This window comes from Photinus pyralis, unplaced genomic scaffold (genome assembly GCF_008802855.1).
Source record: "Photinus pyralis isolate 1611_PpyrPB1 unplaced genomic scaffold, Ppyr1.3 Ppyr1.4_LG7, whole genome shotgun sequence".
NCBI lineage: Eukaryota > Metazoa > Arthropoda > Insecta > Coleoptera > Lampyridae > Photinus > Photinus pyralis.
Genome location: NW_022170738.1, coordinates 32965357 through 32988994, shown reverse-complemented (window position 1 = coordinate 32988994; position 23638 = coordinate 32965357). Strand labels below are relative to the sequence as shown.

At 39.3% G+C, this 23638-nt stretch overlaps 1 protein-coding gene across 2 annotated transcripts; it reads left to right on the top strand.

The window, feature by feature from the left end:
* The first annotated feature begins 302 nt into the window (after positions 1-302).
* LOC116175891 (echinoderm microtubule-associated protein-like CG42247) lies at positions 303-23638 on the top strand. 2 transcript variants are annotated; one of them, XM_031494249.1, is made up of 17 exons: positions 303-465; positions 515-1204; positions 15338-15523; positions 15573-15915; positions 15959-16097; positions 20767-20916; positions 20962-21133; positions 21178-21273; positions 21323-21460; positions 21508-21639; positions 21689-21817; positions 21864-21992; positions 22037-22165; positions 22213-22375; positions 22421-22603; positions 22649-22859; positions 22910-23638. In XM_031494249.1, exons 1-17 carry the CDS (start codon positions 463-465, stop codon positions 23061-23063), a joined length of 3147 nt encoding a protein of 1048 aa, XP_031350109.1. In that variant the 5' UTR covers positions 303-462; the 3' UTR covers positions 23064-23638. The 2 variants fall into 2 exon arrangements, with proteins under 2 accessions (XP_031350109.1, XP_031350110.1); XM_031494250.1 differs by lacking the exons at positions 303-465; positions 515-1204 and adding an exon at positions 15170-15283.

The window sequence follows — 23638 nt, the reverse complement described above, 5'->3', positions numbered from 1 at the left end:
ACGCCGTAATTGCATAAAAATGTGGTTTTATGAATGATCGCATAGAGAAAGGGAGATGGCATGCGCGATTAAAATCGGTCTCATATATTGCAGATACGGATACGCCGGAAACCGCCAATGGGGGTGGTTAGCGAGGGGCGCCTCGGGGTGGCCAGAAAGAGGGCAAATATGGAATGGGACAATGTAAAAATTTTTAACACTGCGCATTGGTCTACGATAATCAAGTAACCCTTTCATTCAACCAATAAGCAGTCACGAGAAATTGCCAACCCCAGAGTCAATACTCCGGTGTAGTGTGCAACAAGTTCAGTTCAATGCCGCTTGTAGGGCAGCACTCTTACTCACTTTTATTTATTTAAATAATTTATTAACGCTCAGGCGGCGTGTTGGGTTGTGTTAATTTGTAGAGCAGTGATGAATTAAGTTTCCAAAGTGCAGGGTCCTTAATGGGAAGTAACCGTCATGGTGAGTAGCTTGCTGATGAGTTCTCGATTTTAAAAATGTGTGCATGAAGATGCCCGCAGCTCAGTTTCGTTCAAGTAGTAAAATGCAGCAGGCTGAAGATCAAGCTTTTGAGGACGACTCTCATCACGCAGAAGAGGGCGCCATCAATGGTGGCGGTGTGGAGGTCGGCGTCGCCGATACTGCGCCGCCAACGCCGCGTATGGACAAACAGGGGAACTCAATCAGTAACACGGTGGCGGGCGGAAAGAACGTTGCCAGTAAGATCGAGTCGGACGACGACGACTACGAGGAAGAGCGTGGACAATTACGCGTCAACAACTTGGCACCAAACGGCGGTGGTGGCGGATACTGGAGACAAGGAGCGGCCAGTAGGCCCTCCAGTCCTGGTGCCATCACCATGGCCGATAATGCTAGCGAGGTCTCTTCCATGATGCCACCGCCACGTCCTAAGAGTAGAGTCGAAATAGCCACCAGTCGTTACAGCAATCTGTCGTACTGGAGGGCGCTTAGAGTTCTATTCTACAAGAACGGCGACCCTTTCTTTCCCGGAATCGAGATTCGTTTCAAACCGGGAAGAGACATCGGCACTCTGGAAACTTTACTGGACAAGCTCTCCCTTCGCATGGATTTGCCACGTGGTGCCCGCTACATTTTCTCAATGGACGGAGATAGAAAATTTAGACTGGAGGAATTGGAAGACGGCGCCTCTTACGTCGTATCGTCCTATAAAACCTTTAAGGTAAGCTCTAGTTTGTAGCAGAATTGGACGAAGGGCTCGATTGTATCGGTAAATCTCAACAAAAAAAAATAGCGCAGTAGGTACGTGGGGAGAGATATGCCGTGATTGTGGTCAGTTCGGTGCGCCACGTGACCGCGAATTAAGATAAGGGTTGCGCCTGCACGCACCTGTTAAGACGTAAACATTGGGAAACGCTTACGGCGGACAAGCTTCGAAGGGCTCGCGTCCGAACGAAATCGGACACCCCTACTTTTTGTCCACTTGGTGGCTTGTACCGTTCGCGTGTAATTAAATCAAATCGATAGCGTCTAACGTTTTTTAAGGTGTCGCGTCAATGCTATTGCCTACATGAGTGTCGTGTTGCGAAAGTCCTACGTCTTTGCATTTTTCAGACAAAGAAACTGACGTTTCCTTTCAAGAACCAGCAACAAGTTTATCGGCGTTGTCATTCATCATTTAAAATCAAAACAACCCACAAAATGTGCTCATTAAAACTGTTCGCATTCACTTGCAAAATTTTCTGTTAGTTCTGGAAATGAAATCCCCTTTTCTCCAAATTTCATCAACACCATACTCCTTTAACAACATACACTTAATTAACCTGTTAACAGAAAATCAATTGATTGTTGTACCTCACTTCCGAAAGGCAGAAATGATTTCTTCTTTAGCGGCATTTTGAAAAATTTCCATTAAACAAGTGAATGCGTATATTTGGGGCAGATTGATATAAGTACGTGATTTTAAATTTCGAGTCAAAAATTAATTTCAAACTTCCATCAGAACAAGTGGAAGTGACCACCCTGTATATTATATATTACCCATGGCTTTGAATAATCCAGAAAAAAGACAAGTACTTGCAGCTTTTTGTAAAAAAAAAAAGTAAAAACAACGCTAAGTTTTTTGAATTTGGTATAATTGAATCACGGTGTCAAGATTTTTAATTGTTTGTCAATCGCCCATATTTCCTTCAAATCAAAAACGATTAGCAATTGAAGCTGCAACATTATCCGGCCGCCATATATTTATGTGTGTTGCCATGAGGAAATCAATTTTAGGGAGGCGCTTTGGATGTCATCAATGTAGAAAACACCTACAATTATGGCATAGGAAATGAGACACTATTGAATACTCTTTATATGGTATAATGGGGTGCTACGAAATGGAACCGAAACGCACCGGAATTTTTAGTATGAAAATCCAAACAGATTTGATTGGAAATCCCCTTTAATTCTGCACCGTTTTTAGTACAATACAAATTGTTTAAAAACACCAATTTCTGAACGCGAAAGAGTCGAATAAAAAGAAAACCACCCCATCAAATCGTAGTATTTGCAATTGAACCTTTCTCAACACGCACTCTCAATTTTACCTATTTCCAAAATAGCGAAAATAGTCGTGTTTATGCGTTTATCCGTTTTCCAAATCACGATGTGTCACAAATTCGATACTAGCGACCCCAAAATTAAAATTTTTGGAAAATAGACTGGTAGTCAAATTTGGACCGATATGCTAGTGTTGTTTTTTTAGGAGGTTCTTTAAAATTAACTGCAACGTTGCAAACTTAAAGACGGACACTTTTTAACGTATTTTCCACTATATTGCAGCCACTTTCCCTGCAAATCCCAGCCCTTTCACAGTTTTCAATTTATTTATATTCAGTATAATAAAATTGTCTTTAGAACAGGCCGATTTCTAGCCGGTTGTCGGTTCGATTTTAGGAACGGTCCCTAAAATTTTCGATCCTGTCAGAACCTTCAACCTCGCACCGGATCGACAAAAAAGATCTTTTCAGCCGAAATGAAACATTACCTTTAATAGTGTATCATTGAGCACAAATGGGGAATGTAGATGCACTACACACAAATTTTATGGAGTCAGAATGTTACTGTTATATGGTTGCGCATCTACAGAAAATATTTTTGATTGTACAGGGCGTCCCATTTTCACGATGTCATTAAATAACAGATTTTTTTCAAATAGAACAACCACTATTTCGCTATTCTATAGCTCTTTTGTGTTCTCTTCAATTTTTATACGGGGTATCCTGTACTTAAACTCCGTAGTTATGGGTTTTTCAATATTTTTTACAAAGTACCTACCTACCCATTAATTAATTACATGTTTAAACACCGGAGTAAGCTGTGATAATAAAAAACAAAAGAATGCCAGAAACACGAACTTATAAATTAAGATGGACTGCTAATGCTGAATTGACAAATGACACCTACATGGGGGCAGCCATGATGTGCACTCACTTGGCGCGAAATTCAAATCAACTAATAAAGAAGCATTAACCTCACGTTTTCTACATAAATTACTGTGACACATGTCATTTTCCAAGACTGCAATAGTCTCAAAACTTGAGCACTAGGAAAATTCCCCTAGAAAATAACTAAAACGTGCACATCATGGCCGCGCCCATGCTAGGGCCATTCTACCTCTATGCAACTGTTTGATCAGCAGTCCATCTTAATTTATAAGTGCGTGACCAGAAAGTAAACGAGTGTTACAAATGATTCATCAAATTGAGGCTTGCTTATGGGGAATTATTCCGAAAAAAAATTACTAAGATGGCAACGTTGACACAAGACCAAAAAGTAAATAGAAATTAACGAATTGCATCGAAACACGTAAAACTCTACAGGGTGTTCCATTTTAAAAAATTGAAAAATAGGACACCCTGTACATTAAAAAATAATTTCTGTAGATGCGGAACCATCAGTAGTTGACATTTGTAGAAAAGGTTTTTCTTATATTTGAAAAAGGAAAATTTGGGACCATTTCAGATTATGGTTCGGTTCAGAAGACCGGATCTTTAATTACTCTACACCAACTTCCTTTTCCAAAAATATTTTTTTTAAATTTATCTTCAGATGCTTCTAATAAAGGCAAACATATCGCACATAGTAAAAATCAGACGCGTGCATGCCAACTTTCTTATTTATGAAGATGTTTCTTTGAATTTTAAATATACAAGGTGTCTTAAACTGAATAGGATAACATGGCTATCTTTGTTGTTATTAAATTCGTTTCGTAGATAATTGGAAAAAAGTGATAATCGACATTTTTAAAAAATTCAAATATTTTAGTAACAAAGAGATATCGAAAAAAGTTTCAAATAAAAGTTGCAAGATGCGATGGGATAAATTCAATGGACGTTGGAAATTTTTTTTAAAATGGCTGTTTTCGAAATATTGACATCAACTTCCTTATTTTAAATGGATGCCATAATGGGTTTTTACGTCACTCGATAGAGAAAAACCAGTGGTGCTAAACACTTAGTATTTCATTTGGGAATTTATTTATTAAAAACTTTACCCCATTTGCGAGCAACGAATATTCAACACGTCTATACATTCATAAAATTTAATAGAATTTTATTCAAATTTGTTGAACACTTCAAGACGAAAAGCTTTTTGATGAAATCATAATGACAGAAACAGAAGAAATATGAATTTCACGCCTGAAACTTTGGTAGAATTCCAGTGTAACCGAAAGGGATCAGAAATTTCAAAATTTACATGGTACGCCCTCTATATGTTTTCAAATATTTAACCTCACATGTTGTGTAGGTACTTATTTGCCATTGGGTAAAAAACGTAGGTATATGTTAACATAATTGTAATAACCTTTTATTCAACCGTAGATCAGGAAAAACTGTGATTCTATTTGAAACAATTGACTAAACGGCATAACTTCAATTTGTTCAAAATCCTTGCTATTGGACAACAAAAATTTAATTGATTTTCCGGCCAACCTCCTATAAATTACCAAATAGACCGTCAGGCGTAATATTCTTTGCAGAATCAAAAAAATTTTAAATATACAGGGTGTCAAAATTAAAGCGGTGCGCCTAGTTTGGTTTACACACGGTAATATTTTTTTGTTTTATTACTCTTTTGTATCTTCTTAAAAGGTTTATCAACTTACTTATTTTTATTTATTAATGATTTCTTTTGCCGGTGTTAGTAGTATTGTATTAAACTAAAATCAAGCATACCCCATAAAATTATATACTTAAGTATGTTTTTTTTAGCGATTTTCGTGTAAGAGATGCTTCCTGCTTTTTCTCTTATAAAGGTAATCCATGTCTCTCCCATTTACAGTTATGCCCCCTCATTTCTGCACGCTTCTGTCCTCACATCTATTTTAGACTTCTTTTACTCTCTCTCTCTCTCTTTAAGCTCTCAACTCAAGACGCCTTCTTCAAGTCTTCTCCCTTCACGCGTGTTTCTGCCATACACTTACATCTTATATCTCGTCTATCACGTGGTTTTCATATGGCCACCGTTACAGTTTGATGCCTCTCCTGTACCCCACTTAGTGTATTTTCCACTCGCCTTCTTCTTATGTATTTGGTCAAACCTATTTCGCTTCCTCTTTACACCTTCTATTGATTGTTGATGTCTCTTAGATACTTCCTTTCTTCAGTCCTTCACATTTCCTTACAAAACGCCTCTCTTCACATTTTTTCCTTCGCTTCCATTTTTAGCGCATTTTTGCAAATTTATTTGTAAAAAGTAGCTTTTAATCTCACTTTGGCTGGCTGGCTGGCTGGCTGGCAGCAAATGTGGGCGCGTAGAAGAACTCTTGTAGAAAGGCAACGGGTGTACGTGTATCTACAGGGCCGTGAAATTTGTCAACCTTAGGGACATGGCTACATGATGTGGGGTTGGCGACATCTGGGCGTCATCCTCGAGCGTAGTATACTAACGTGAAGGTTTTCCAGTTTTTTCCTATTTTCTACTACAGTTTTGGTCCGATTCTTTTGAAATTGGTGTCGTCGGAAAGATGTTGTAAACGCGCACAACTCCTGCGTGGCGGAATTTTGTTTCTTGTCATAGGGGCGAAATTAACGACCTTTTGCGAGGCGCGCGCGCGCGTCTTCGAGAAGTAGTCAACTTCGGGCGCCTTTTACCTTCCGTTGCGAACTCACGCGGTTTAACGTTTCGTAAATCTCGAATCGCTCTCTCTTTCTCGTGTCGCCAATAGAAGTGAATTGCGAGTGAACGGGACGTCGGAAGTGGGTACCGTAAAAGGAAATGTGGTAGCCCCCGACACGATCTTCCTGATGGTGGAGTCAAATCTTCAAACGCGAATTGCGGGTGAACCGAACGTCGGAAGTGGGTACCGTCAAAGGGCATGTGGTAGCCCCCGACACGATCTTCCTGATGGTGGAGTCAAATCTTCAAACACGAATTGCGGGTAAACGGGACGTCGGAAGGGGGTACCGTCAAAGGGAATGTGGCAGCCCCCGACACGATCTTCCTGATGGTGGAGTCAAATCTTTAAACGCGAATTGCGGGTGAACGGAACGTCGGAAGTGGGTACCGTCAAAGGGAATGTGGTAGCCCCCGACACGATCTTACTGATGGTGGAGTCAAAACATTAAAAGCGAATTGCGGGTGCACGCGGAAAGTGGGAAGCGGTTAGTGAATGTAGTAGCCTTCGACAAGATCTGTTATTGATAGTTGAGTCGAAAGTGGCTAATAGAATACTGATCTGCCACACAAAAATCCGCTGAAGTCCCTTCGATCTCAAACGAGGACTTTGATAATTTTTTTGAGATTTCTTTCTTTCGCTCGTCTTCTTTTCACACCTCTTTCATTCACATCGATCCTCTTCATGCTTCCTTCACAGTTCTATTTCCCTTGGGTTATTTTTCTTCTTGTTTCATTTACGCACATTTCACGGTTCCTTCCGTGTTCCATTACCTTTTCTTCCCTTCTTGATCCTTTCGCGATTCTTTCATTCTTCTTTTCTTAATGCCTTCTTCCCGTGAACAGAATGTGGTAGAACCGATATATGGATCTCAGATTTCAGAATTAAATTTGGTAGGTAGATATTGTAAATTGTGTTTTTTTTAATTGCTTCTAACAAATTTGAGGAAAATCTATTGTCAAATTGTAATTTGAATTTTAACATGTTTTACGATTACAAAAATATAGGGGTCAATTTATTCCAAGGCAAACTGAAGTATTTGCCTATTAAACAGGTACTTTTTGAGGCAAGCGATAGATCTAGTAGCATATGAAACAATTAAATTACATACCCTAATATACAGGGTCACCGGAAAAAGTGGATTCGATTTTAATTTATAATAGTAAAAGTATTAATGAAGCGATTTCAGCAAAACTATACTATAACGTCGTGATACAGAGAAAATGCGCACATCCTAATCGATTGTAAACCGATCAGTCGAAACGAGGATATAGATTTGTTAATGTTTGGGTAGCTTTTTGATGTCCCAAATCTAATGATATATACCAGTAACTGATATCTCTTTTCAAAGTAAGTTGTTTGAAGTTAACTTTTAGAAGTCAATGCCTACTCTTTGAAAGAACTTGTATTGAAAAGAGATAGAAGTAAGTATTATAATGGGCGATCAAAAATGAGTGACGGTCGAGTCGCCTTTGGAATCCCATGTACTTAAACAAAAATTCCAAAGGTGACTTGACAGCAACTCATTTTTGATCACATATCATTAGCTTTGAAAGATAAAAGCTACTCAAATGTTAAAAATGCAGATCCCTATTTAAAAAAATAACAATCATTTTCTTACAAAGCATCATAAAATGCTTTTGGTTTTTCCAATATTCAATACTATAAAGGGCTGAACACGTAAAACAATAAAAACCAAAACTGTTTCTTGCGGAAGAGGATTTTTCTTATTTTACACCATTTTACACTTGTTTTATTTATTATGAATTTTGTAAATTTATATTGAATTTTCTTGCACAACATGATATATCTAATTACGCGTCTGTCCGATCCGTCCATGCTACGGTACATACTTGATTTGATGGAGGATTTTAGCAAAACTACTTTGCAAAATATTGTGTTCATCCGAGGACACTTTTGAGCAAAAATCTTCTCATTTAGAAACAATATTCCTTTTCCTGTTCTCTCGTTAACCTACACCCTATCAACCTTCAATCTATTTCTTTATTTATTATGAAAGTTTGCAAGTTTATATTAAATTTCCTTCCGCAAGATTATTACAAGAACGCCAATCTAAATTGTTGTAAAAATAGGTCACACAAGACGATTTCATGTTTGCATAAGGGGGGCATATACTTATAATACATAGGTAATATAGCGAGAGCATACTTTTAAAGTTGGTGAAGGGTAAATGCGTGTGAGACAAACACACACGCAAATAAATCACGTAGGTACCCTACATACATTTTTCCCCTCCTAATTTAGATGTAAATACAAGGTAAAACATTCGCCGTTAATAACGCGATGGAAATTAGTGGAGTCACAGTGATTATAAATGCCGCTGTCATTAGACACATGCAGCGCCAAATATTCCATTTTGCATATCGCGCGAAACGATCTAATAATTATTTTTTATTTATGCTTCTTTTGACACAAATTTTTCGGTAATTAGATGGAAGAATTACAACTGCAGTACTTATTTTGAGTGACCCACTTGCTTTTTTCGTGTTTTTCGCGAAACGTGCCGTTCTATGTTAAAATCAAGCTGATTTGCAGATGGTTTTATGAAAATATATATCTCCTGCCAAGAACAAACTCAAAATTCGGTGCGGAACGGGTGTAAAGCAAAACAGCCATAAAACTATCAACAAATTACCGACGTTCAATTGCGGCAACTATCAGTGAAGTATTACAAGCAAACATAAGGTGTGAACCGCGGCCCGAAATAAGAATATCCAAATGGATATTGGCCAACTAGCTTAAGGGGCCTATTCACTAACACGTAACAATGTTGTTACATAACGGTTATCGTTCGGCAACGACTTTCTCTATTCTGGATGACATAATATAACATATGACAGTGATAGCTTCAAGATCAAGAAAAAAGCTACGAAAAAATGAGGGGCCTATAACCACCCATAACCGCAAAAGGAAGTATTTAAATGATACACGATAACCTGTTACAAGTTGCCCCACGTTGGGCGCCAATATTTTCAACTAACCAAAATTGTGTAGATCTCTTGAATCCATTGGACGATAATTGACATGGTACGTTGCAAAATTTAGAGATGGTCAAAAAGACGTTGTCAGATATGGCATAATCTTTTATCACTCGATATCCTTTGAAAGGAAACGGGACACTTTTCAATTTGAAAGAATTCGCTTTCGTTTGTCGAGCGCACGGATCCCCTTCCGCTTCTCATTAAAACTCAATTAATTAATAGAGACGTATTTACTATTATAATGTGACATTTGAAAATGGCGATTCATATCCATTAACCTTGTCTCCGATTTGTTATCGGGCGTATGTTTAACACTAACCCTCATAAATCACAACATTATTTATACCTACCACGTAAGATATTAATCGCGGTAAAGGTACATTCTTAAAAATAAATAAAAAAAAACTTGACCTACATCCATATGTAAAAAATTCCGCCCAAAATTAATTTTGTTTGGAAAACTTTTCCCTGAGCAAAGCGTCGAACAAAAGGCGAGCTTTATAGCGGAATAGGTACCTATTATGATTAATGCGTACGAACGGAAAATGGACGTAGTAAAATTTCGGGAACGGTCACGCACGTATAAGATGTGCATTGGCATAAATACTTTGAAAGTAATCGCAAGGGTAGTGGGAAATTGGAGCAAAGGTCCGGGTGCATGCAATACGCCAATTCATGCGATTTGATTTCTTTTTCTTGAACGGGGCGAGGTCTATAATGAGGGTGCATCAATATTCATTATCGTAAATTGATTAGTGGAGGAAAATGGTAATAAGGGTGATTAAATTTTCTTATCGTAATGCATTCGGTAATCGAAAAAAACGTAGGCCATAGGATGGTCGTTGCAGTTTAGTGAAACATTCTTAAACCCTTGCAACGTTTAATTTGTCTTTTGATGATTATAACCACAGATCGAACTTCTTTTTTTATATTATTTTTCGATAAATTAAGTTTTGTTCTTGAACCGTGCAGAACATACCGTTTCAGGATCATGTCTTTAGCCCTTACCCTTCAACCACGCCTAAAAATGGTAATTGCGAATATTATTTAAGAGATTCTTCCCGTTTTATCTCCTTAGTACACAAAATAACGAAATTGGAAGAGTTGGTTAAACTCAGTCTAATCGTGGATGAATAGTATTAATACGTCCATATGCTAAAAAACAGTACTTGTAACAAGAGCTTTCAATAGGGTTTAATTAATAATATAAATAATAATAATATAAAATAATAGGCAAAATTCTGAAGGGGCGTCAATCAATTCAAAAAAAGATAGGTAGGGATTAATCCGAAGAAGTTTTTTGGGATATTCGTTCTTTAGAGTTAACAACGCGAACCGCCCTAAAAAATTCGTTCTGTTCTCTGTTTTCGGCCACCATAGAGCCAAGTTCAGGTCACGAGGGAATTGGTCCGGTAGCAAGTTTCATTTGGCAAGAAAAAGAAAAACTTTAACGCTTAGTATACCCATTGAAACTAGGGACAGTTGTAGTCGAACAAAAAACGATATTGACAAACTACAGTACTTACAAGAAAACAGTTTGTTTGCCAGCAATTAATAAACATAGATGTTCAACGCTCCCGAAATTATGCCCACAGAGTATTAATTCCCGAGAAATTCATGAAGTGAAGGTATCCGTTGTTAAGATCCCATTTGCAGTTCCCATTTTGATATGAGGTACTGTGATCTTAATTTATGTAAAATTAACTAAATGGCTTATCTCTAAGAAAAAATTTAGGTTTGTTTTCTTAAAGATATCAATCTATGGGCCAATTGAAACCGCTTGTACTAAGTATATTTGTTGTTTAGGAACTCATTTAAATTGAATATGTGATTTTCTTATAATAAAAGAAAAAGAATATCCATGTAAATGGGTTCGATTTGATTAGCCATAAGGTATATTTTTCTATTAGAAGTTGCCCTATATTATCGTTTTTGATATTGGAGTAAGGGTGAAAACAACCATGTCTCACGAATTAGGTTTATTTTGGTGGAAATTCCTAGTAGAGAAGTGCAAATTGGATCTATCTTGTCCATATATTTAACGCTTTATCATAATTTCGTGTTCATTGTTGCTAGCAAACTAGTCAAAAAACAAAGTGTAAAAACAAAATTTTCAAAAAGAGAAAAATGAGAAATTTTCATTAATTTCGTAAAATGTCAAGTTCACATTAGTAAGTTCGAGATTGGATAGTCAACCTTATTTGCAAAAACCCATTGCAAAGTGTCATTCTAAAATCTCACGGCCTGTACCCTTTCTGATTCATACCCCTAATAAATGGAAGTTCAAAAATACCTGATCTTGAGCAAATCTGGTATTATTTGAACATAAAAATAACGAAAACAAACAATTTAAAGAAATCTTCAATTGCAACCATTGAACAACGAAACTAGAGAATTGAACTCATTCCAACGTGCAAAATGTACCTACCCGTTATAAAAAAAACTAATATTTAATGAAAAGCCTTAGAGATGGCCTGTTCAAATACTACTCTTAGGCGATTCCTACAAGGAAACGCGCATAGTGGTTTTTTAACGTCGTGTGTAAAAACTGTTTGACATTTTTGTTGACAAAATACATGTTGCAAATCATTTTTGTTGTCCGAATTTTTCGAATTTTCAAAAACTTATTTTGGATTCGTTATTTTCATTTTGAAAACCTCCCAATACCAAATTATATCGTGATCAAAATTTTTTCCAAAATCCTGTAAGAAGTCTGCGTGATGTTTCAAAGGTATTCAAGAATCTGCAGTACATCCCGATGGTCTTCTAAAGACATTATGAGCGTTTAGTTTGCTTTAAGGGCAACTGATGGTCTTGAAGAGCTTTTGAAAGTGTTTGTGGGCCGCTAAAAGTCTTTAAGAGCCTTTATCGGTCGTAGCCCATTTTTTTAGAGATTCAAACACTCCACCAGAGGATTTTAGAGTCGGGATTCTTTTCTTTTTTTTAAGTGATGTAAGAACCTTCAACTTTCGAGCCTATAACGCTATGTAATATTCGTCGAGAACCTTTAATGATCCATGATACAGATTTTTCATCTTTAAGAGACTTTCTTAAGAAGCCTTTGAGATCTTTAATTTTGAGAACTTAATGGTGAATTTTAAGGATTTTAAAAGCGAAGGGTCTATTGGTAAGCCTTTAATGTTAAGTGTCTTTAAAAACTAAGCGTTTAAGAGTGCCTAAGACCCATTTTTTCAATTGCGCAAGAGAAAAAAGCATGTACTTTTTGTGAATTCCAAAACTAACTAAACTATTGCTGGATTCGTATCATGATCAGAAACCTCCAGATCCAAATGTGGCCAGATCGTGTTCTTTAGACACTTTCTATGGTTAATTTCTTGTTTTTGTGTCAGTCACTCGCTGTGCGTGTGCAAGCCAATGCCGAGCGAGCCGAAGCATACCTAGTTACGTGTTCTCGTTTCTTGAAAATCACTTTTTTTATTTCGAAAACAACTATATACAGGTATTCTTGCACGATTAGGGCGTTGTGCGCAGGTGCACCATCCTGTTGAAACCAGTAGTTTTCAAATGTTGTCTTGTTTTGGGTGCCATACATTTCAAACATCCAAATTTCACCACTTCTTTGGGGGTGGCTACCAAACGAAACACGTTGGACCCTCGATTTATTAGGAAAAAGTGCTTGTCTTGATCCCCTCTATCACCCAATTTTTTTTACATGCGATTATGTAACACCCTGTATACTTAAAAACCTTTGCAGCCAAAGTAAATATATGAGCGCAACTTTTTTTTCAAAAACACGCTGCAAAGTATTATACAGGGTTGATCATAAAAGCGTGGCACACTAAAATTGATTTTTTTAAATGAAACGCACCATACAGTCGGATCAATTTTAAGCAAAATTTGTAAGAAGCATAACGCACCTAAGTTTTCGGATTATCGAGTTTTGAAAATAGACGCTATTGTTTTAAAATTTATTGCATGAAGTACAATAATTAATGACATTAAGAATTTCATTTAAAAACATTATGCGGGTAAAAAGAACCGATGTTTGTTATGATTGTTTGGGATCATTAATTATTTTTCTTCATTCAATCACTCTGTACTTGGGTGTAAGCCTGTTGAGGGCCCAGTTACAAGAGTGGGATAATAAATAAATAAATAAATAAATTCAATAAATAGCAACAATAGCATTTATTTTCAAAACTCGATAACCCCGGACGATTGAATTTGGGTACATTATGTTTCTTAGAAATTTTGGTTAAAATTGAGAAAGAAGAATTGAAATATTGAATAATATACAGAGTGTTCCATTTTAAAAAATACAATATATTTTCCCTGATAATCATCCGTTTTCAGACTTATGAGCGACCCTGTATAGTATGAATCTAATACCACGTGACAAGGGATGAGGGGTTCCTCCAATCTTCGCATCTACCTTTAGCAAGCGAATTTGAGGGGGTAATACACCTGATTCCACTCACAGCATGGATTGTTGAGACCTTTGAATATTAATTATACGCCTGCTGCACGATAACTCAATAACGTATAATTTTGATGACATTTGGAATGTATACAGGGTGTTTTTTTGGGAGCTTTAGTTAAACGTTTCTGGGAAAGTCAAATAGGTAGGATTTTGAAAATTTGTACTTAGCAGTTACTCTGATGTAAAATATTTTCAAAATGGCAGGCAGCACTTCCGGAAACACCGGAAGTAGATAGTAACTTCGTTATTTTCAATGGCAACCCCTATTTTTTATTGCATTTTGGAATTCTACGTCAAATTTCAGTTCTTTTGATGTCCACATGTCGATATCTGCGATTTATGGTTTTTAAGTTATTTTGACTTTAAGGAAAAAAGTGGCGGATGCACGTGGTACCTTGATAATTGATTACTTGAAAACGGTTATAGTCATGGCAACCCATTTTTATCAGTACATAGAGAATGAATAGGGCTTTCTGTTAGTGTACTTAAAAGAAAAGTTAAGTTGCGTACAACCGCACTTATGGAGATCCAAATTTAAGAAACTTCAAAGTCTATAAACTCAGTTTTTTTAAATGGAATGACCATTTTGTTACTATTGCATGAGGTAGAGAATCGAAATTGGCATATTTTGATATTACATGTTCCTATAGCTATCTTTCACAGTTTTCCTTTTTCTGACAAGTTTCATAAATTTTTACCAAAAAAGGAACGCGATACTATTATTTTTAATCTGGTGTTTTTAATTGTGATCTCTACAACAATCTCAAAGTAATTTGGGTGCCTTGGCTCAAATAATAGCAGCAAGGGGCAGTGGAAAATGAAAGAAGCGAGCCATCTTCGCGAGTAATTTGCTAATGACCGGAGAAACAGAAAGTGAACTCGGCACCGTTATTGATTAACGTTTGGGGATTTATTTCGTAGTAAATTAACGTAGCCGTGATTTTATTAAATTTATAACGAGACACGTTTATGCGTTCATTGCGCTTGCAGTGCGAAAGCTCAATGGTTTTCGGCCTACAGACTGACAGACGGACTCCCTGAGGAAAAGTGGGTTAGTCGAAGGCCACCTCTCATTATGCTAAATAGGTATGGGGAAAAAAATGACCGACCTATATTAACCACGTAGGTGTATAATTAGGTCCACGTTTGCATGTTGCTCCTTTCGGCAGGCGCAACGTGTTGAAAACATTCTGGCCTATTCTCAACTATAACGTGCAAAGTGATCGTTGTCCTTGCTAAAAAAAAAATTTGGTCGCGCAATTAGATGTGCATAAATTATCGTGATTTCGCCGCGAATATGCATAAGTCGAGTCGATAACAATTAAGCAAACCCCACTAGCAGCAGAACGCAGAAAATGCTTCTCTACGTGCAACGGGAGGTTGTACAAGCGGGAGATCGACGATAAGCTTTTACATTGTATGAACGGGTCAACCACTTCGAATCACGTCAGAGCACTTTTCCCCACCTTAAATCCCTTGACCTTGAGCAACCCCCACCATCGCTTCATTAGCACATTCAATCATAAATTATTTATCAAAGTTTGGAGCAGTACGCGGATTATACCTCCATTCCAAGGGTGAATTTTGAGTGAGAAAGTTCGCGTACACGCTTCCTTTTTAAAACTAAAATAAATGCTCGATATTGATTTCGAAGACGAAGTAACACCATTCGCAGTCGTATCTTTGCCGACGATGGTACGCATTTCCACGCATCTTCCTCAGCTTTAACGCACTTTGTTCTCGATGCAGCCTGCGAGTTACGGAAAAAAGAATGGCATCTGGTACGCGGCGCCCGGAGGTCAAGGTTGGAGCAAAGCTGTCAGTCGGAAAGCTTCAATTGTTGAGGTGGACGTGCCACCTCCGGGTGGAGGGACCATCAAACCGAGCTCGGGGAGGGTCATACGCATTATTAACAACATGGACCACACCGTGCAGGTGAGCTTTCCGATTTCCGATATCTCTCACTAACAACCGGAATTTTTAGTGTCGCGTGCTGTTAAACTTACGCACCACTCAACCCTTTGAAGAGGTGCTCGAAGACTTGGGGCAGGTGCTGAAAATGAACGGAGCGAAGAGGATGTTTACCGTGTCCGGCCAGGAGGTGCGCAGTTTCTCGCAGTTGCGTAATGAATTCGCCGACGAGGACACTTTCTATCTGGGAATTGGTTCGGTTGGTGCAGCCGTGATGATGTCGCCCGCTAGAAGATCGCGTGCACGTGCGCCCCAAGCGGCCGTCGTAGAAGATCTAAGCAAACAGAGGCGAGCGAGGAGTAAAAGTCGCCCGAGAGCCTTGTACGCGCCGGAAAATGAAATAATTAGGACCAATGGTAAGTGCGTCAGCAAAGTAGCGAAACTCAGTACCTCTCCTAGACTACACTCTACTGGAAGTGCTCAAAGAGGAACCTATCCGCGTTACGATTAAGGGGCTCAGAAGAACGTTTTATCCTCCAATTCACCATGCGCCGGTCGACAATACTCCACCGGATAAGAAAATGCAGTTGGAATGGGTGTATCCTTTAAACGTTGCATGCACGATTACCATAATCGTTGTATGCATAATTTTCATTCTTGCACGGGCATTTTGGCAGAGTCAATACAATTTCTTATGTATTGACGTCATGGCCATTATTACACTCTATCTGACACTCTGCTCGTCTTCAAGGTCATTGTGTACCTACCTCCTATTGTTCTATACCGTCCCCTCCCAAATGAACGGTGCTGAAGTCAGATCAGTAAAGGTGATCTGGATCTGAAGGATCGGATGGTGGAGAATGATCCGGAATGGAGTCGCAGTCCATCCATTCTCTCTCTAGCAACACGCGATTAGTGCAACATAAATAGCACCTTCTTCTAAGCTATTCTGTAACTATGGACCCTCGTCAAGTTAGCAATAGCATAGGGAATTTTGTCGTTCTGGCCAAAGAAGTTTGTTTTTTCGGGCATTCGTTTTTGGGCCCTATTTAGAGCTCAAGTAAACGTTATTTTTTCGCACGCGAAGATGACGTAAAGATCGTAGTCCGCAAACCGAGAATAAAAGGATTACGGTACGGTTTAATTTCCACCAAGGCATTCCGGTAACAAACTTGTTAAGTGCCTTAAAAATCGTTTCAAGAGGGATTATGAGTGCAAAAGCGACATCGCGGTATATTCAAGAACTAATAACAAAAAGTTAGATAAACCTCTCACCAGGAAAGATTGCCGGTCATAGAACACTTGATCCCGGTCTACAATCTATGTTTTTCTAAAGATGTGAGCGACTTCCGGGATAGTATCGTGTCAATGTTGAACAAAAAGACGTTTCGTTCAACATTGGCATGATCCTATTCCGGAAGTCGCTCGCATCTTAAGAAAAACATAGATTGTAAATCGACACAAAGTGTGCTGTGACCGGCAATCTTTCCTGGCGAGAGTTATTAGGATGTATTTCGTATGAGATTACGTAGAAAGGATTAATCTGACAATTGGAATCAGGGATCGTTTTAATTGGAGTAGATCACATTGGGAAACGAAATTCTTCCTGACAGTAGACAACAAAAAACAACCACTCAATACCCGCGAAATTTCATCAGAATCCTGACGAGGCCAAATGCAGATCTCCTTGAGATCTACACTCTATTAACATAGGTAGAGCAATTGAGAAGGTATCATATCTACACGAAGGGCCGTACCGACTTTATAGGAGATGAAAATCAGCAATTCCAGGACACGACATTTAAGAGGTACTGTAATAATTAAGGTACGCGTTCACCGAGGCGGAGCGGACGCACCGTAAAAATACTATTATTTCTATAACCCTTTTATTTGTAACACCCGTTACAAAATGGCGGCCAACGTGGGGCTGATTATTCATTACATTTACTTATGGATGCGAAGAAATCATCTGTGCTTTCTGCATAAGGGGTGCGAGCCGATTCTTTTCTATGATCCTTGTAGCGTAGAATCACACACTATTTTCACTAGGGGAATTTTTCGACATTCCGCTCGCATTCAGAAACACGACTTTTAATCCGGCTCATATTCGTTAACTGATCCTTGAACTCGTAGAAAGCGATCGAGTTCTCGAGTTACGAGGAGGACCAGACGGACAGACAACACCGTCGCTAAGGGGAATTCCTTTCGAAAAATTCCCCTAAAAACGCGATTTATTAAAAGTCATGGATTGCGCGAAGTTGAGTTGTCCCTCAATAAGGAAATTCGCTTTAGATTTGCATTACAATAAATTCCGCTCTCAAGAACAAGCACCCTAGCGTCTGCCTCTCCCCTCCAAAAGCATTTCGCTCCCACCGTATTAGTAGCTCACCAGAACGACCGCTATAGCCCAAAGGATCGCTTTTTAAACAATTCGTCCTCCGAATGACGGCTTTTTTTTCAAACGCTACCATGGCAGTTCTTTTCGGAAAATGTTTATTTAATCGTTTTTTTTCAGGGAGGGTAACCTTCTATCTGCGCTGGGGGGTTTCCATATCCCCCAGTCACTCCGGTACTATGTTCTCCCCAAAATTTTTAGCCCTTACAACTTACATGTATCTATAGCAAATCGTTAGAAAATATTCATGTCGGAGAACATAGCACCGGGGGGTCTGGGGGGTGTGCAGCACAGGAAGGATCGATTACCTTTTTTAACTACCATGACAGTTACTTTCCGAAAAGGTTTCACAAATCTTTTTTTCAGGGGTGTATCCTTCCTGTCCTGAGGGGTATAGATACCCCTCCAGAACCCCCGGTACTAGATTCTCCTCAAGACCTTTACCCCTTACAACTTTCAAATCTCGTTTCAAATGTCGTTAGAAAATATTCATGTAGGAGAACATAGCAACAGGAGATCTGGGGGGTATGGAATACCCCCATGCACAAGAACGAACAATTAATTACCTTTTTTTGTTTAAACTGCCATGACAGTTCCTTTCGAAAAGGGTTTAGCAAATTTTTTTCCAGAGGACATCCTTCCTGTGCTAGGGAGTATTCCATACCTCCCAGCCCCCCCCCCCGCTATGCTCTCCCCAAGACCAGCTTTCATGTATGAAAAATTTCCTTATAGGTAAAATATTCATGTGGGAGAACTTAGCACCGGGCGGTCTAAGCACAAGAAGGATCGATTATCTTTTTTTGAAACTATCATGACAGTTACTTTCGGAAGGGGTTTATCAAATCTTTTTCCCAGGGGAGTATCCTTCCTGTGCTGGGGGGTATTTCATACCCCCCAGATCCCCCCGATACTATATTCTCCTCAAGAACCCCAAACATTTTAAATAGGAAAGGGTAGTAATTGTTACATAGGCAAAAAGGCCTAGGTTCAAAATGTTTTCAGAACTGGTTTTATTTTTCAAATCCGGTCAGTAGTTCCAAAGAAAACTAGATTTAAAGGATTTGCAGAGCCGTTTTAAATGTTTATTAAGTAGGCGTTGAAGTTGAAATAATTGAGAGCTTGTGTCAGAAAAGAAGATCTGACATAAGTGCACAAACAAGGACGCGAATTTGTGAAGGAGGAATCGCCATTTAAAAAAAAATCGAAACTTTTTCCACCCTTTGCGCTATAGTGTAAACCGTTATTCTTTTTGAATTTACCACAAAATTAAACAAGATAATTTAACACAATCACAAATTCGCTTCCTTGCTTGTGCACTTATGTCAGATGTTCTTTTCTGACACAAGCTCTCAATTATTTCAACTTCAACGCCTACTTAACAAACATTTAAAACGGCTCTGCAAATCCATTTAAATCGAGTTTTCTCTGATCTGATTTGAAAAATAAAAACAGTTCTGAAAACATAATGAACATTCCTTTCGGCCTATCTATAACATTTACTACCTCTTCCCATTTGAAATTTTTGGGGTGCAATTCACCCCCTTTTCAAGGTTAAAGTTATGTAAGTAGTATTACTTAATGTAGTGAGCCCCTCAAAACTAAAATTGACGTGTTCGAGCGTTTCTGGCAAAACTGTCGTTAAGTTGGCAAAATTGGCATTGACTGTTTTCAGTGGGCCACCCTGTATAAAAAATCTCCATAGAAAAGGATCGATTACCATTTTTTTTAACTACCATGACGGATACTTTCGAAAAGATTTAGCAAATCTTTTTTCCAGTGGAATATCCTTCCTGTGGTGGGGGCTGGGGGGGGGGATCCCAGGCCCCCGGTACTATGTTCTCCCTAAGACCTATAGCCCTTACAACTTGTATGTATGAAAAATCTCGTTAGAAAAGATTTATCTGGGAGAACGCGAATTTGAATTAACGCGAATTCATTTGAATTAACGCGAATTAATTTGAATTAACGCGAATTAATTTAAATTAACGCGAATTAATTTGAATTAACGCGAATTCATTTGAATTAACGTGAATTAATTCGAATTAACGTGAATTAACGCGAATTAACGTGAATTAATTTGAATTTAACGTATATTAATTTGACTTAACGTATATTAATGTAAACTAATTTGAACTAACGCGAATTCTCTTGAATTACCGTGAATTAATTTGAATTAACGTGAATTAACTTGAATTGACGGGAATTAATTTGAATTTTTGGTGTACACACCAACAATGGTACTTGTCTCCCCCTAGGCTGTGGGGGTATGCCAATATCCCCAACACAGGAAAGCTCGATTACCTTTTCACAGAAACTACCATGACAGTTGCTTTCGGTAAAATGTTTATTAAATGTTTTTTCCGAGAGTGTCCTCCTTGTGCTGGGGGGTATTCCATATGGCCCACACCCAGGTACATTCGCCTCAATAGAATTTGCGTTCAAGAGTACTCGATCCCGTTAATTTTATAGAGGGTGCAACCTACTGGTGATGCTATGAGGGATGAACTACTTTTCTGATCGTTGTTGGAATTTGAGGTAGGGTGTATTAAGAAATTGTATATCGTTTTTGTCTGAATTGTGTCTCTGAAAATATGGGGTGCGGATTTTTGCATATTTATCATTGAACAGTTATACCTACTTTACATTAAATATGCAAATGTGTGAATGGAATACGATCACGAACTTCATGCGAGGTAATCGATCACAAGGTGTCCACTGTTGAGAGAGTGGATCATCTACCCTATCGAACCGACACAAAACCAAGTGGATCCATTTTTAATTAATTAATTATTAATTTAATATTAATTCGTTTAATTGCGTCCATCACCACTAATCCAGAAATTGGCTCGACTTCTCCTTGACATAAACACAGATACGGATACAGGGGTTTAGACTCGCGCAAGAACCTGTGGGTTTTACCGACCGGCGAGTTGCTCTACTACGTGGCGGCGGTCGCCATAATGTACGACAGGGACGAGGAGTCGCAGAGGCACTACATCGGCCACACGGAAGATATTCAATGGTAACGCGCGCCTTTCGCTTTCGACGTCTCAACGAAACTTTTCAGCATGGACCTTCATCCCTCTCGAGAGATGGTAGCCTCCGGTCAAAAGGCTGGGAGAAATCGCAAAACGCAGGCACACATCCGAATATGGAGCACCGAAACGTTGCAAACGCTGTACGTTTTCGGTATGGGCGAATTCGAAGTTGGCGTGGCCGCCGTCACCTTCTCGCAGCTGGTTAGTCACCCTTCGTTTATTATTTAGTAATTGTTGCGTTGTAGAATGGAGGCAGCTACGTGATGGCCGTTGATGGTGGACGCGAAAGTATACTGTCAGTATGGCAATGGCAGTGGGGGCACCTCCTGGGGAAAGTCGCCGTAAGTATCAACCGGTGTTGGCCTCGCAATTTCTCAGTTTAACTTCCAGACATTGCAAGAGGAATTATCTGGAGCCGCGTTTCATCCACTCGACGACAACTTGCTCATCACCTTCGGAAAGGGACATCTAACATTTTGGAATCGACGAAAAGATGGTTTCTTCGAACGTACCGACATTATCAAGCCTGTAAGTGGTTGTCTCGCCAGAACTAGTGGAATAATGAACATTTTCAGCCCTCTCGCACACTGATCACCAGTTTGCAGTTCGAACAAGATGGCGATGTGATTACGGCAGACAGTGACGGATTCATTACGGTTTACAGCGTCGACAGTGATGGCGCGTATTTCGTTCGAATGGAATTCGAGGTGAGTAGACTCACGCTGGCCAACTCATTGTTACCCCACCACGTTGTAGGCGCACAATAAAGGAGTGAGCACCCTAATCATGCTATCAGAAGGAACATTGCTATCCGGTGGCGAGAAAGACAGAAGGATAGCTGCGTGGGATTCCCTCCAAAACTATAAGAGGATAACGGATGCCAAAGTAATGTTAGCTGGTGGGCGAATACAGACTGACTTTTATGTTCCAGTTGCCCGAGGTAGCGGGAGGAGTTCGTTCCATTTATCCACAGAGACCAGGACGAAACGATGGAAATATTTACGTTGGCACGACTAAAAACAATATCATGGAGGGATCTCTGCAGAGAAGATTCAACCAGGTAAGTCACAAGTGGGGCTGCTTGTAGTTTCGACGCTGTTGTAGATCGTCTTTGGGCACAGTCGCCAACTGTGGGGATTGGCTGTTCATCCCGACGATGAGCTTTTCGCAACGGCCGGACATGATAAAATTATTGCGCTGTGGAGGAAACACAAGCCAGTGTGGACTACTCAAGTAAGTGACCTTCTGGAGACTCCAATGATTTAGGTGTTAATTTCTAGGTGAGCTATGAGTGCATTTCGTTAAGCTTCCATCCGTTTGGTGTCGCTTTATCGTCGGGCAGTACCGAAGGCCATCTCATAGTATTGAACGCAGAAACGGGAGTGGTGACAACAACGATTAGAGTGTGCGGGTCTCCGCTGAGCAGCGTGGGATATAACGCAGGTGAGCATGTTCTTCCACTAATCAAAGGCTAATCAACGTCCACAGCCGGAGATCTAATCGCAATTGCCTCGCAGAATGGAAGTATTTATCTGTTCCGTGTCAGTAGAGATGGCTTCTCTTACAAGAAATCTAACAAAATACGAGGCTCTCAGCCTTTAATACAGTTGGACTGGAGCTCAGACAGCAACTATTTACAAACCGTCACCGCCGACTACGACCTCACGTTCTGTAAGTATAAAGTGTGCGACTAGTCGGTGTAACCTCCCGCTGTAGGGGACATCAAATCTCTGTCACCAGAAAAGAGCCCCATTGCAATGAAAGATGTCAAATGGCACACTTACAACTCCTCAGTCGGATTTTTAGTATCCGGAATCTGGAACAACCGATTTTATCCCATGACGTCAATAATTAGCACCTGTAACAGATCGGCGGCGCATGACTTGTTAGTGTGCGGTGATGCCGACGGGTACATTAGGCTCTTCAGGTATGGACGCGGTAGAGAGACAGTTCGAAGTTTAACCTTTCATTCTTCAGGTACCCCTGCTTCACGCCGAAGGCGGAATACAACGAGGAGAAAGTGTACAGCGGACAGATCGCGTCGGCCCGGTTTCTTTTTAACGATCGCAATATTGTCACGGTAGGAGGAACAGACGCCAGTTTAATGCTGTGGGAACTCACGGAAGAATAGCAGAAAGCTTTCTCCTTCTACTTGCCGGCGATCAATCGAGAACCAGTAGATTACGACGAATCCGATTTTGAATCTGACATAGAAGCTCCCTTCGAAGTGCTCAGCCTTAGATACTACTAACGAGTCGAGACATTTGTACATACCAAACACCGGTACAGGCCCATATATACCCGGGATACCGGATTTTACTTCCATATGCACATAAAAAAAAAGTATGAAAGTGATAACGAATTACCTCAGTATAGATCAAGAGAAACAAAAATATTTATTAACGCCGATCACTGAAACTGTATCCTTAAGCACGTATCCATTACTAATTTTAGAAATCGGTGCTTGAATTGAACTGAAATGGACCGGTTCGATTCGTGTGTGCTTGGTGGTACTTTGTTAGGTTGCAGTACCGGTTTGTTGCGGGAACGAATCGAGCACTGTGTACACTTTTTGAAATACTACTTTACGCAACAACAAAAACAAACTGCCAGTAGTCTTAATAATTACCATCGTTCTTAGATAATCGCAACTTAATTAAACGCTTTGAGAATTGTAATTTTTAATAAAATTTTTTGGAAATTTTA

Excerpts from the sequence above, each read along its gene's own strand:
- LOC116175891 (XM_031494249.1), top strand. Across the intron at positions 21,640-21,688 it reads TCGTTCGAATGGAATTCGAG|GCGCACAATAAAGGAGTGAG; the intron begins GTGAGTAGACTC and ends ACCACGTTGTAG. Across the intron at positions 21,993-22,036 it reads TGCAGAGAAGATTCAACCAG|ATCGTCTTTGGGCACAGTCG; the intron begins GTAAGTCACAAG and ends ACGCTGTTGTAG.